General features: G+C 46.2%; 1 protein-coding gene across 6 annotated transcripts in view; it reads left to right on the forward strand.

The window, feature by feature from the left end:
• The window catches only part of CHST11 (carbohydrate sulfotransferase 11), a 266248-nt gene that overhangs the window by 116871 nt on the left and 135587 nt on the right, over positions 1 to 13790 (forward strand). For all 6 annotated transcript variants that reach the window (XM_069585227.1, XM_069585225.1, XM_069585226.1 and 3 more), the window contains exon 2: positions 10869 to 10954. In XM_069585227.1, the coding sequence (XP_069441328.1) occupies positions 10869 to 10954 (86 nt within the window). The remainder of the gene's footprint in view (positions 1 to 10868; positions 10955 to 13790) is intronic.

Below are 13790 nucleotides of genomic sequence, written 5' to 3' on the forward strand. Positions count from 1 at the left end.
GAATTCTATCATCGTTAGGGCGAATATCTTTAGCCACTTTGCTTTGTCCTTTGGCAATGAAGTCCGTGATGTTTGAATACTTTGATGTCAGCATTTTGATCCAGCTGTGTCACACAGATATGTTAACTCCACGCCAGTACTTTGAGCAAGCAGTTTAAATATCATTGACATGTTTTCACAGTATTATTCTCGATAAAGGCAGGACCCAGGGCTGTAAAATGGTGCTTTGGTATGTTCCGTGGTAGATCTCTACTGATAATACTCAGAGATACTAAACACTTAACCTGCTCTATTAGGAGAGAGTCTGTTGATTACTGGCTGTGTGTGCGTGTGCCTGTGCACACGTGTGCACTCGTTTGTGACAGACTCTTTGCAACCCCACGGACTGTGGCCCACCAGGCTCCTCTGTCCATGGGATTCTCCAGGCAAGAATACTGGAGTGGGCTGCCACTTTTTTCTTCAGGAAATCTTCCAGACCCAGGGATCGAACCTGCATCTCTTATGTCTCCTGCATTGGCAGGCAGACTCTTTAGCACTCGCGCCATCTGGGAAGCCCTATTAGGAGGGAATCTGTTAGTTACTGGCTGTGTGACTTTGCAGATACCTCTCTGCCCTTGTTTCCTCTTCTGTAAATTGGGAATGATAACACATTTCAGAATGGTATCAGAGAAAGGAAGATTAAATAACATTTACTAAAGTGCCTGGCATTCGGCATGGTTTATGATAGGAACTCAAAATATGTCCTGCTTGTTCCTGTCCCCCTTCTCCCTGGGTCACCAGGTAGCAGGTGGCCACAAGTCCTGAATCAGAACTGCTTCTAACACACCTGGCTGCGTCTCATATAGAAAGCATGTGGCTCTCATATCTTCTTGCAGCTGGGACCATTTGCAAACACTGTCTTATTGTTTTACAGCTTTTTAATTTGCCTGCACAAATTGAGCCTGCCTGGCTGACTTTGAAGGAATTTTAATAGCTAAACCCAGTCTGGACATGCATGCTGCACCAAAAGACATGCCTTCCTGCTGATCATGGCAGTGAAGATATTGTGCATGGCTTCCTTCCTTTTTGGAGAAAGATGGAACTCTGTCCCTTTGTATTGTCACAAAGGCTTGCGCTTTTTTTTTTTTTTTTTTTGGTAAAGAAAAGCCTCAAAATGGGAAACATTTTTCTGAGGAAGATCACTGAAGTAGCTCAAGTCCTTTCTTGCACCTCCTGGGGTTCATTCCCATCCCACTGCATGTCTTCAGAGGCACTGTGGTGTGAGGTTCAGCCTGCATCTTGGATATTCCCTGAGGGGGGAAGGGAGAGGCGAGAGCATGGGCACTTGTAATAGGGTGCAGCTACAGTGGTCTTTCCCCTCTGACCATATTTCAAGAAGAATAACATTTGAAGTGCAGCCTAACTTCCCCCCAAACCCCCGTGTGCCTTCTCTGTGCCCATCCTGAGCCTCCCCCTCACTCATTTTTTGGATCATCTCCAGCACCTGCCTCATCCCTATACCACTTGACGGTGGCAACATAAGTTACACTTCAGCGGCTTAGGGTCCTGAGACAGGCGAAAATGAAGTGATCTCATTTTTCAAAGATCTGTTGGATTTATTGAAGAATATCCACATCAGGGGCTGCAGAAAATTTTGGTGTCTTCCTCGGGAAAATTCTAGCTTTTTGTTTAGAACTTCTCTGGGCTTTCCAATAGCACCTTTAATACCGAGAGTTGATTTGTATCTAGTATCATGTTGAAGTATTATGTTGAAGCCAGCATTTTTGAAATGGGAAAAATGATATATAGAAGGCGGCGAGAGGCACTCTGACAATTGGTTTCATTTTTATGTCTGTGTACTTACCTAGCCAAGATCCTGATCCTCATGATATTATGAATTCTGCTGCTTTTACTTAAATCCCTTTTCCATGTCTCCACATTATTACTTTTAATAACTATCATTTTTTTAAGTTGTGAATGCACTGCAGTTTGTTCACGACATGCCTAAGTGAACTGTGATTTACGAAATTATTCCTCTCATCTTGGGCATCTTAGAGTGTTTACAGTGTTTGGCCATGGGACAGGAAGTATTATAGTAAACATCTTTGTGCATAAGTCTTTTGACTTCTGTTGAATTATTCCCGTGGTGTAATTTCCCAAGGGTGATTGTTGGCGTTGAAGGCAGTAAACATCTACACAGTTCTAGTGGTGTAGTGTATATGGGGATTTATTTTTTTTTAATCAGCATTCTCTCTGCTAATGTCTTGTGCCAGAAACATGTCAGGAGAAAATAATACAAATGAACAATTAAAAAAAAGATAATTTCCATATTTAACTCATTTGTTGCTGCTGCTAAGTCGCTGTAGTCGTGTCTGACTCTGTGCGACCCCATAGACAGCAGCCCACCAGGTTCCTCCGTCCCTGGGATTCTCCAGGCAAGAACACTGGAGTGGGCTGCCATTTCCTTCTCCAATGCATGAAAGTGAAAAGTCAAAGTGAAGTTGCTCAGTCGTGTCCGACTCTGTGCGACCCCTTGGACTGCAGCCTTCCAGGCTCCTCCGTCCATGGGATTTTCCAGGCAAGAGTACTGGAGTGGGTTGCCATCACCTTCTCCGTTAACTCATCCAGACGTATGGAAATGAAAATGTGGGTTTGTGTAGATGGGTGACTGGCTGCCTTGGAAGCCTCCAGCTCTTTATTACTGGGAGTAAGTCTTTAATTGTGGGAGACAGTCTCTAGCTAGCTCTTGCTTTTGGGGAAAAGGTACGTACAATGTCTGATCAGCATCTCTGCTTCAGCATCAGGCTTCTGGCTCATGCTCATTTTGAGCAGAATGGTTTGACCTCCATCATACACCACCAGCTGTGACGAGACTTCCTTTCCCATTCATGAAATAACCTAGTGTCCACAGATTGTGTGTATATCATGTGCGCAGCCTTGAGATTTGGGGTTGGAATAGAAGAGGATTTTGAGGTGCTCTTTGGGAAGATAGAGGAAAGAACACACTGGATATCAGGAATTATAGTGTGTTGTGCATTTACCTTGGACCAGGTGCTGTTCTAAACACTTGACATAGATGAATTTATTTAGTCCTCACAACATCCCTAACTTAGTAGGCATATCATTATCCCCATTTTACAGATGGAGTCACTGAGGCTGAGAGACTGACTCTCTTGTCAGGGTCACATAGGACGTGAACCCGTGTGTATTCATTTCCTAGAGCTGCCATAACAAAGTACCCATGTGTGTGCAGGTGTGTGTGTGTGTGTGTGTGTGTGTGTCTCTGTCCTCTCCTCTTCTCATAAGGACACCAGTCATTGAATTTAGAACCTGCTCTAATCCTGGACTACATCTCTTAATAACATCTGCCAAGACCCGATTTTCAAATAAGGTTCCATTCTGAGGTTCTGAGAGGACATGAATTGAGGGTGGAGAAATGGGAAAGAAACCAGCAGCAGAGGCAGGGCAAGTTTTAGCCTGATGGTGTTTAGAGAGGATGGGTCCTTCGAAGAGGTCGTGTGGCGGGGAATGAGTGGAGGAACCCTGTGCAAGAGATAGGGGTACCCGATGCAGCTTGACTGTGTTGGCATGAAATGACCCGGCCCCAAGCCAGCTAGCTTTGTGTACTCGACGGGAGAGAATAGGTCTGGGGTTCATGCCCTGCCATGCTTGAGTAGCTTAAGGAAAGGTACCTAGAATATTTCCTTTCTCAAGCAGCCCCGTTATTTCTTATACCGTGAGTCTGAAGTTGTGGGGGAACCCCAGAGGCAGACATAAACGTCTCCAGGTCGTAAAATCAGACTTGGAGCACCAGCCACAGGGAAGAAAGTATTTTGGCATATTATCTGCATCACTGCAAAATAGATTTATAAAACATGCCAAGGAAACTGCAGGGGAGAGTGTAGAAATTCTCCAGCAGGCAAGGAAAGGTAAATGAAAATTAACTGTACCGTGCCCATAATTACTCCTTCAAGGTGTGGAGAATGTAATTAATATGATCTGGACTGCCATGCTGTCTCTCGTTTTATTTAAGCGAACATAAAAGGTAATTTATAAGGGTTTTCCTAGGTTAACTGCCAGTTTAATTCCTTGAACTGTGTTTTTCCACAGGCTCTTAGGTTTCTCAACAATAAAAGGCATCCACCACTTAGGGGCTTTCAGGAATTTGTGCTGAGGTCTGGAGGTGGGGGCCGCTTTGCCTTCATCTGAGATGCTCAGCCTCTCCACCCTTGGCCTAACCCAGAGGTGTCAATGCCTGTTAATTCTCTGTTAATGTGAGTGTTTTCATGTCACTGAGGGTGACAGTTGTGTACAACTGACAGAAGCTTTTAAAAAAACGTTTAAGTTGCAAATCTGCCAAGCTATCCTTTAAGTTAAGAATTTTACTCTTCAACTCATAAATCTAGTAAATTTTTAACAGTTACGTTTAGGGTAGCCTTTGATTAATAATTGACCCTTGAAGAAACTTCATCTTCCTCTAACATTTTAAATTGCTCTTTAAAATTTCATATATTTAAATCAGACTTCAGATGTCTGATTAACAAACATACTTAAATAATGTAAATCCAATACCTCAATGACAGACATTAAGTTTCTTAAGTGTTCTAATATTGTATGTAAACTTAGAAGGTTTCAATTTAAAATCTCAAGTCGAATAAATTGTTCAATTAAATCCTTCATATGGGTAAAAGTGTTAGTTGCTCAGTTGTGTCTGACTCTTTGCAACCCCATGGACTGTAGCCCGCATGGCAAGGTAAATCCTCCTACTCGAGTAAGTCAACATCCTAAAAATATGAATCTTAATGGGTTTTCTTCTTAAACATGTCTGTCTGTATTTTAAAAAGCCTTATTGAGATATCATTTACATAAAAATTCACTTATTTTAAGTATAGAAGTCAATGAATTTTAGTGTGTTTGCAGAGTTATACAACCATCACCGCAATCTGATTTTAGTACATTTCCATCACCGTAAAAAGAACTTTTGTGTCTTTACTGTTACTCTTCTCTGTCCCCATCCTTGGCCTTAGGCAGCCACTAGCTGACTTTCTGTGTCTTTGTACTTGCCAGTTTTGGACTTTTTTGGGTACTTACCTTGAGATCATGCTGGGTTTTTAAGGAAGCACTTTTGATGTCTCAAACAATTTTGGGGTCACCTTCTCCAGCAGTTTTTGGGGTTACTGCCTCTGTGGCTGGAAGTGTCTTTGTGAGCTGACCTCTGCCTCTAGATGGGAGCTCTTATAGCCCATGACCCAGACTCAAGACACTTACTATTGAATTCAAATGGCTTCCCATGGAAGACCAAGCCCCACCTGGTAGCTTCATTCCATTTTGATTGCCTGTCCACCTGCTGGGCTCACTGCTCTGAAGTGTTAGCCGCTCAGTGTGTCTTGGCTCTCTGTGACCCCATGGACTGTAGCCTGCCAGGCTTCTCTGTCCATGGGATTTCCCAGGCAAGAATACTGGAATGGGTTGCCATTTCCTCCTCCAGGGGATCTTCACCACCTTGAGATTGAACCCACATCTCCTGCTTGGCAGGCAGATTCTTTACCACTGAGCATCAAGGCCAAGCTGGCAGCAGAGGCCAGTTAAGAGGATTTGGTCCTAGCCCCAGAGGAGGTGATGGTGGCTCAGGCCAGGTGTGAGGGGCCAAGGTGAGCTGATGGAGAAAGGGGGTGATGGTGAGTGAGGGAGGGGAATGAAGAATGACTCCTGGCTGTTATGTCTGCCCAGACTGGTGCATAGTGGTGGGGTTTACTACAGTGGGGGACACTAGGGAGGGACATTTCAGGGGTGGAAGTCGTGAGTTCCCCTCATCAGTATTTACTATGTTCAGCAAGCTCAGGTTGAACCTCAGTGAGCCATCTTGTCCCTGACCTGACTCTTCTAAGATATCTAAGTCCGGGAGCTTTGAACAATATGTCATGACCCATCAGGTGGTTGTAAAATCAATTCAATAAGTTGGACTAGTGTTAAATAAAACAGAGCAGGGAAATAGTGCCTCACGTGTAGTGAAAGTGAAAGTCGCTCAATCTTGTCCAACTCTTTGTGACCCCATAGATTAGAGAGTCCATGAAATTATCCAGGCCAGAACTGGAGTGGGTAGCCTTTCCCTTCTCCAGGGGATCTTCCCAAACCAGGAATTGAACCCAGGTCTCCCGCATTGCAGGTGGATTCTTTACCAGCTAAGCTACAAGGGAAGCCCAAGAAAACATGTTAACTGGGTACAAAAGGAGAAAGGGATGAGAGCAGGAGTCAGCAGCACCTTTTTCTAGTCACAGCTGTGCCTCTGACAATCCGTGGGCCTCGAGCGAGTCCCTTATGCTCCTGTGTCCAGGCCCACCCTGTAAAATGGGGCAGGGGGCAAGGAAGGCTCCACTGGGTTCTCCCCACCCTCCCCCTTTTCTTGCCTTCACCTTTTCTGCACTGCCTCAGTGGGCAGATAGCAAACATTACCAGTCAGGAAGGTCATTACTGAGCTTTGCATCCTGCCATTTCTCTTGTTCAATCAAAACCAGTTCAGAAGGTGCTTTCCCCCAGCTGTGCATACCCAGTCCCTTTGCTGGTCTCGGAAGGCCCTTCTTGTGGTCAGTGTGCCTCTGCCAGCACTAACCTAGCTGACTGACAGCTGATTTGCACTTGGACGGGGATCTCGGGCTTCTTGAAAGTCAGCACAACCCTCTGCTCGGGGCACGTTTTCACAGATGTCCCAGGATCATCTAAAAGACGGAATGATTTGATTGCCATTGGTTTTGGTGAGCATATTTGATAGCCGACTTCTTCTCCCAGGTAAATGTGCTGTATACGAGGATATTCTTCAAGGCTGAGAATCAGAGTCCTGTAGTGGAAGGTTTCTGTGCAGCAAACCTCCTGGCTCTTAGATGAAGCTGTGTTCTTTCCCTTCTTGAGTTTCACCAAGCACATCTACCTAATTCTTAGGTTTATACCCTTGACCTTCATCTGTCAAAAGTTTAATTCATTTTAGTTCTGCAGCCACAGGCTAGGCATCAGGAGGTTTGAGGAGCTTACAGTAGGAGAGGAGATTGACATGAGAACTAGCTACAGGAAGGGTTCAGATTAGCCCCAAATCAGAGCCCCAGGTGCCCCAATATTCTGCCTGGTTGTAGGGTCTCCACTAAGGAGAAGTGGATCTAGAGATCGTTTTGAATGGCTCTGGGCTGTCCCTGTTGAAGGGACTATGAGAAGGAAGGGATAGAAAGTTGGAAAGTTGAAGTTTGTTAATGAAATATTAGCGACAACCTAGGCTGGACCCAGCTCCTACTTCAGTGTTTGGGGTTCCTGAAAAGTCCCCTGTGAACACAAGTGTGCTGCGTGTCTGTAACACACCTGAAGGCTCTGGTTGGCTGGAGAACACTGCCTCAGTATTCAGGACTGCCTTTTTTTTTTTTTCTTTGCCTGGGCTTATCCAGTTGTGCGTGTCCATGACCTGTAATGTCATGGACCTGTAATGTGTCTCGTTTCAGAGGAATAGAGGGAGCATGCAGGGTTTGGGCTCCAGCTCTGCCACTCACTAGCTATGTCAGCGGGTAAATTCCTCAACCTCTCTGAGCCTCAGTGTCCTGGTCTTGAAAATGGACGTGCATCCACCTGCCTCCAGGGTGCTCATGAGGAGTAGAGGAGAGACAGTATGGCAGGCTAATATTTACGGAGTGCTTGTCAGACTCATTGAAGGCGCCTCCCAGATCCACGAAAACACACCATCACTTTTGCTCTTTGTTTAACTCCTTTGACTAAGAAAGCTAAAAGAATGTTGAGGAAGTTTGCTAGGAAAGAACATGCTAACTTCCCTTCTTTGCTGTTAGTAAGTGCTTTGGCCGGATACCTTTGAGCTGAGAAAATATCTTTGAAACTCTCAGATGACCTGTTGTTTTACTTCCATTCATTTGACACACATGTGTGAGTATGTACTATGCACAAAGCACTCCCTTAGAGGGCAGGAGACCAGGCAGATGAGACCTGCGTGGGGCCTGGCTGCCAGGGCCTGGCGTTGGGGAGGACCAGTCAGCCTGGGGAGGTGGGGTAGGCCTGGTCCTGCTCTCCCAGCCTTGCCATGGTGCTTTTGGCCATTCCGTGCCCTCCTGGGGCCCGTTTTCTTCTCTGAAAATGGGCTGAGATGGTTTTCCCAGTAGTCATGGACAGCTGTGAAAGTTGGACCATGAAGAAGACTGAGCGGCGAAAAATTGATGCTTTTGAACTGTGGTGCTGGAGAAGACTCTTGAGAGTCCCTTAGACAGTAAGGAGATCAATCAATCCAAAAAGAAATCAACCCTGAATATTCATTGGAAGGACTGATGCTAAAGCTGAAATTCCAATACTTTGGGCACCTGATGTGAAGAGCTGACTTATTTGTAAAGACCCTGATGCTGGGAAAGGCTGAAGGCAGAAGAAGAGGGTGGCAGAGGGTAAGATGTTTAGATAGCATCACTGACTCAATGGACATGAGTTTGAACAAACTCCAGGAGATGGGGTCAGGGGAGCCTGGCATGCTGCAGTACATGGGGCCGCGAGGAGTCAGTTACGACTTAGGAACTGAACAACAGCAACCATAGTCAATAGATTACACGAGATATTCAGCACTTGATCATAAAATAGGCTTTGCGTGAGATAACTTTGCCCAATCGTGGCTAATTGAAATGTTCTGAGCATGTTTTAGGTAGGCTAAGCCCTGATGTTTGGGAGGTTAGGTGTATTAAATGCATTTTTAAACTTATATTTTCAACTTAGGATGAGATTATGTCCTGATAAACCCATCATAAGTCAAGGCAGATCTGTAAACACAACTGTTTTCTGGGTCCAAGAAATCATACTGTGAATTGAACCAGTTAGATTCTTACAAAATGGTCTTGCATTTCGTCCATGTTTAGAAAGAAGAAAACAAGTCCTGTAGCTAGAGGAAACTCGTGGTGGGTGGGCAGCGGAAGGCCACCATTAAATGTCCTTAGGGATTCCTTTCTTAGGGCTTTTGATCATCAGACCTTTCATTTTCAAAGGAAAAAAATAACAGCACCCTGTTTCCACTGGCCGTTTCCTTTTTACCTAGCAGGATACAATGTCTGATGGGTGTAAAGGAAGCCTTGAATCCTACATCATTCATGAACCTCTTTGAGTGCCTACCGTGCACCAAGCATCAGAGATACAACATGACTACGGTGGAGGGGGTCTCTGCCCCCATACCTGATGTCTGGCATATCCAAGGTGCTTACTAAAAATTTGTTGAGTAAGAAAATGAATACAGATAATAACTGTTAACAGTTTTTCTGCCCTGTCACATCATTTTGATGACTCCTGTAATACTGGGTTACATTTTTAAATCACCTGTCCTAGAGGTGGCCAAGCAACCCGGTCTGGGGCCAGCAGGAACTATTGAGATGCTTGGTGGACTTGACACTTGATGTTGGTCCAGCATGGCAGTTGAGAGCATGGGCTGCCTGGGTTGGAATCCTTTCTTCCCCTCTTCCTAGTCATGAGACCTGGGCGGGTTCCCTGACCTTGCTGTGCCTCAGTGTTCCCACCTATAAAGTGGGGACAGGAGTGGTGCCCACCCCACAGGGTTGTGGTGTGGCCTACACCTGTGCACTGCTTGGCGCACTTTGACGGCCCTCCAAATGTTAGCTGCTACCCTCTGCGTGTGTTGTTCCCTTGACCTCCTCTGGTGTATTAGACGCACAGGATAAATAGACCCAGGTGCTATCATTTGGGTATGAAGGAGCCCAGTGATGAGGTTTGAGTCTCAGCTTGGCAGCTCTCTCCCCACATGGCCTCTGCCTTGGTCAAATTCCTGAGGTTAAGGGAGGCTCAGAGAGGTTAAGGCCCTTCCTTCACTGTGTGAAGGATTATATGGAACCCAAGTGCCCAGCACATGAGGCACCCTCCATAAATGGCAGGATTGTTGTCAACCCCATAAAAAGCGCACCAGGCCCCTTGGCTTTTGTGGCCTGGAGTGCCACAGCTGGTTCACCAGGCGCCCAGGGAAGTCGTGGGCAGGCCTGGAGCAGGCCCTGAGGGCGGCCGGCCTTGGGAAAGGGCCCACGTCGCAGGCCCCACACGGTCAAAGCATTTTAAAGGCCTTGTATTAGAAAAATAAACCAATTAAATAATACTGCCCCCCATAAAAGCTGACTTTTAATGGGTTCCATGGTGGGGTTTTGCTCTGTGGCGGTCTCGTAGCCATTGGTCTTGGGGCGACTGTCTGCCGCCACGGGGAGAGTTTAATCTTGCATGGGGTGGGCAGAATTTTACAAGTTTTACAGCTGTTTTTCCTCCTCCAAAGTGTTGCTATGTCATTGTGCGCTGAGGGCAACCTGCATGCATTTAACAGTTTACCTTGTTTGGGGTGGAAATGAAAAATGAAGTAATAAATTAAAGGAAAACACAACGTGGATTTTTCCCCTCTTCTCGAGGCAACCGTGGAAGAACAAAGAACCAGTGTTTCCCTGGACCGACTGCTTAATCAAATTCTAATGGCTTTTATGTATGGACCCTTGCCCACGGGACCCGCCGCCTCCCCAGAGAGGGCTCCAGGGCACAGCATGTGTGTTTGGGGCTTGTCCTGCCAACCCCAGGGTAGAGGGTCAACAAACGGCAGCCCAGGGGCCACATCCGACCCACTGCCTGTTTTTGTGAAATGATTGGGGGAAAAAAATCAAAAGAAGATTTCCTGATACGTGAGAATTACATGGTGTCGACACGCCTGCAAGCTGGGGAAGACCCATGGGGCCCCGTGGCAGTGGGCAAAGGACCTGCTCAGCCAGAAGCTGGTTCTCTCTCTTCCTTTCCCACCTGTTTCTTCTTCCCTCCTCTGTGCCTTTTTCTTCTTCAGACAGCAAATGTTTGTTGCCTATTTCTGACGAGCCTTCGCTTTCTCTCCTCAGTCATGCGGAGGAACCCCTTTGGTGTGGACATCTGCTGCCGGAAGGGGTCCCGAAGCCCCCTGCAGGAGCTCTACAACCCTACCCAGGTAAGCCCTGGAAACTTCTTTGCTTCTCCACTCAGAATCCATGTCAGTTTTGGGGGGAAGCAGGGGGATTGAAAAACTCCAAAATTCTGGTCTTTGGGGATTTGAAATTTCTCTCCACTGCCCGGGTTTTTACCTTCAGCTGGTTGCTTTCTCGGTCACCCTTTCTCTATAGAGCGGCTCTGCAATTCTAGCAAGAGGTATCTTGAATGAGAGGAATGGCTTGGTGGAGTGCTGGACTGAGCTTTGAACCTGCTCAGGTTTTGGGTCCCTGAGAACCACATAGCTGCAGGTGCCAGCAAGGGGTCTCTGAAATTGTAGAGCCTGCCAGTCTGTGCAGTCTCCCCGTGGATGTCCCCAAAGAAGGCTCACATGGGGGATGAACTCACCACCTAGATCAGTCGCCCCCAAGAGGTGCATCTCACTGCGCCAGTCTAAGACCCTTGTGTGGGGAGACTTTTTGCCAAGTGACTGTCATGGTAAGTTGAACTTGATTATGCAGAGTTCCTCTCTGAGCAGAATAAGCTCCAACCAAGACACAGTGCTCTCCATGGAAAGCTAGGAGCAAAGGGAGGGGGCCTCGTTGCCATGGTGATGGCAATGTTGGTGTGTGTGGGTCTTGATGAGAAGACTCCAAGGCTGGTCCTTTTGGGAGAACATTAATTAGCTTGTGATGCCAAGAACTGGTGAATGAACAACTAGTGACCCATTAGCTGACCTTTGATAGCTGGTGGGAACGAGGGGAAATGTACTGCTTTGGCTATAATCTCTGAGATTGATTTTGTATCAAATTCTTAAGTTAGCATTTCTGTGGACCAAGGTGCTTGCAGAGGAAGAAACTCTTTGCTTCCCTAGAAGTGCTGAATTCCTCGAAGTCTTACCAAGGGATAAGTCTGAGAACTTTCTGATTCCACTTCTCTTTCTTGTCTTGCACCCTTTGGAAAAGTGGACTCTTGAGTTTGTGCAAAATGGGTGGCCTAACCATGTTAATTCACACCTCTCTTTCAGCCCCGTCACTTTGGAACTCAGTGTGGTGGGGCCAGATTAACCAGGTCATTGCAAACTCAGATTGCCTGATGTCTCCTTTACTGGGCTTTCTGGTAACCCAGCAGGGAACTGGCGTTTTTAAAAAATGGTTATTGAAGTATAGTTGATTTACAATGTTGTGTTCGTTTCAGGTGTACAGCAAAGTGGATCAGTCATATATATATATATATAGATAGATAGATATGAATACTTTTTTTAAAAAAAATGCTCTCTTTCACTATAGGTTATTACAAGATACTGAGTATAGTTCCTTTGCTATACAGTAGGTCCTTGTTGGTTATCTTGGTTTAGGTTTTTGTTTAGTGTCCCGATAATCTGATTACTATAGGCCAGTCTCCCGCCTGTTCACATGTTGGTCCTAGGAAGAGACTTCAATAGAAAGGATTTCTGATTGGTGAAAGTGGAAGTGTTAGTCGCTCAGTAGTGCCCAACTCTCTGTGATCCCAAAGACCATAGCCCACCAGGCTCCTCTGTCCATGGATTTCTCCAGGCAAGAATCCTGGAGTGCGTTGCCATTCCTTTCTCCAAAGGATCTTTCTGACCCAGGGATTGAACCCGGGTCTCATGCATTGCAGGCAGATTCTTTACCTTCTGAGCCACCAGGGAAACCCCTCTTCCAGTAAGCCATGTTGAAAACATGTGCTATCAAGACGCGAACCATACCTGTCTCTTTCAGTTGACCTCCTCTGTTCTCAGATTATTTTCTCTTTTGAAACAAGACTGCTGAAGGGCTCCTGCTTTCCTGAGCAAATTTTATGAGCAGCAGATGGTGTCATGGGAAAAGCTATTTCTGAAGTAGATGTTTCTCTGGACAGGTAGTCTATGGACTGTGTCGGCACCAGTCATTGTGGCGTCCCCAACCCTGGCCAATAGTGGGTGCCCCCGAGTGTCTGTGATTGAAAGAGTGAAAGTCCAGGTTTAAATTCCTCCTTCACTCCCAGCTGGTTGTGCAACCTTGAATACGTGATGAGTTCTCTTTAGGGTCAGTTTTCCATCTCTCTGGAGTGTTGGGAGGATAAAATAATTCTGATGTGTCAGGGGCAGAGTAAACATGATATACCATTATCATGATTGTGAGAATGGCTTCACTGCTGGAAGCCTTGACTCAAGGGTCAGACCTGGGTTCAAAGTTTGTTTTCTTCATGTAACAGGTATGTGAGTGTGGGCAAGACGCTTAACCCATCTGAGATTGCCTCCCTGCTTTATAACATGGTGCTAACAATTCCTGCTTTGCAGGCTTCCACGAGAAGATGTGCCTTGCTCAATGCCTTCTGTGGAGTTTGCTCCTTCCCAGATTCCTTCATTCATTTACTCATTCATTTCTTCATCTACTGGTGTGAACACCTACTATATGTAGCACAGTGCCAGGCACTGGGCACAAAAGGCTGAGCAGGGCTTGTGTGGTTAGCCTTCTGTGTCTGCTTCTCCTTGTTATTCCAAGGTTGACTTGAGTGGGTTACCTGGTGAGGGAGACCCTGCTTGTTCTATTTGTTAACCAATCAAAGAAGAGAACCTTCCTGGGTAGAACGTTCCATCTCTTCCATCTGGCAGTGTTGGATGAGATGCTCACTTAGAAGCCTAGGACCTGGGAGGGAAGATGGGGCAGGCATCTCTGGGAGCCGTTTGTGAGGGAGTAGGTGGGTGAGTCACCAGCCTCCATCAAGAATGTTGTGGGCAAGCTGTCTGTCCCCTTTTGCTGGTAACCAGGAAAATGTCCCTGCAGGAAGATCTCCGCATTTCCTCGGGATGTTGTCCCGGAATGTTTTTTTCTTAGGCTGGTTTCCTTTACAAG

The sequence above is a fragment of the Ovis canadensis genome, chromosome 3, assembly GCF_042477335.2.
Source record: "Ovis canadensis isolate MfBH-ARS-UI-01 breed Bighorn chromosome 3, ARS-UI_OviCan_v2, whole genome shotgun sequence".
Classification (NCBI taxonomy): Eukaryota; Metazoa; Chordata; class Mammalia; order Artiodactyla; family Bovidae; genus Ovis; species Ovis canadensis.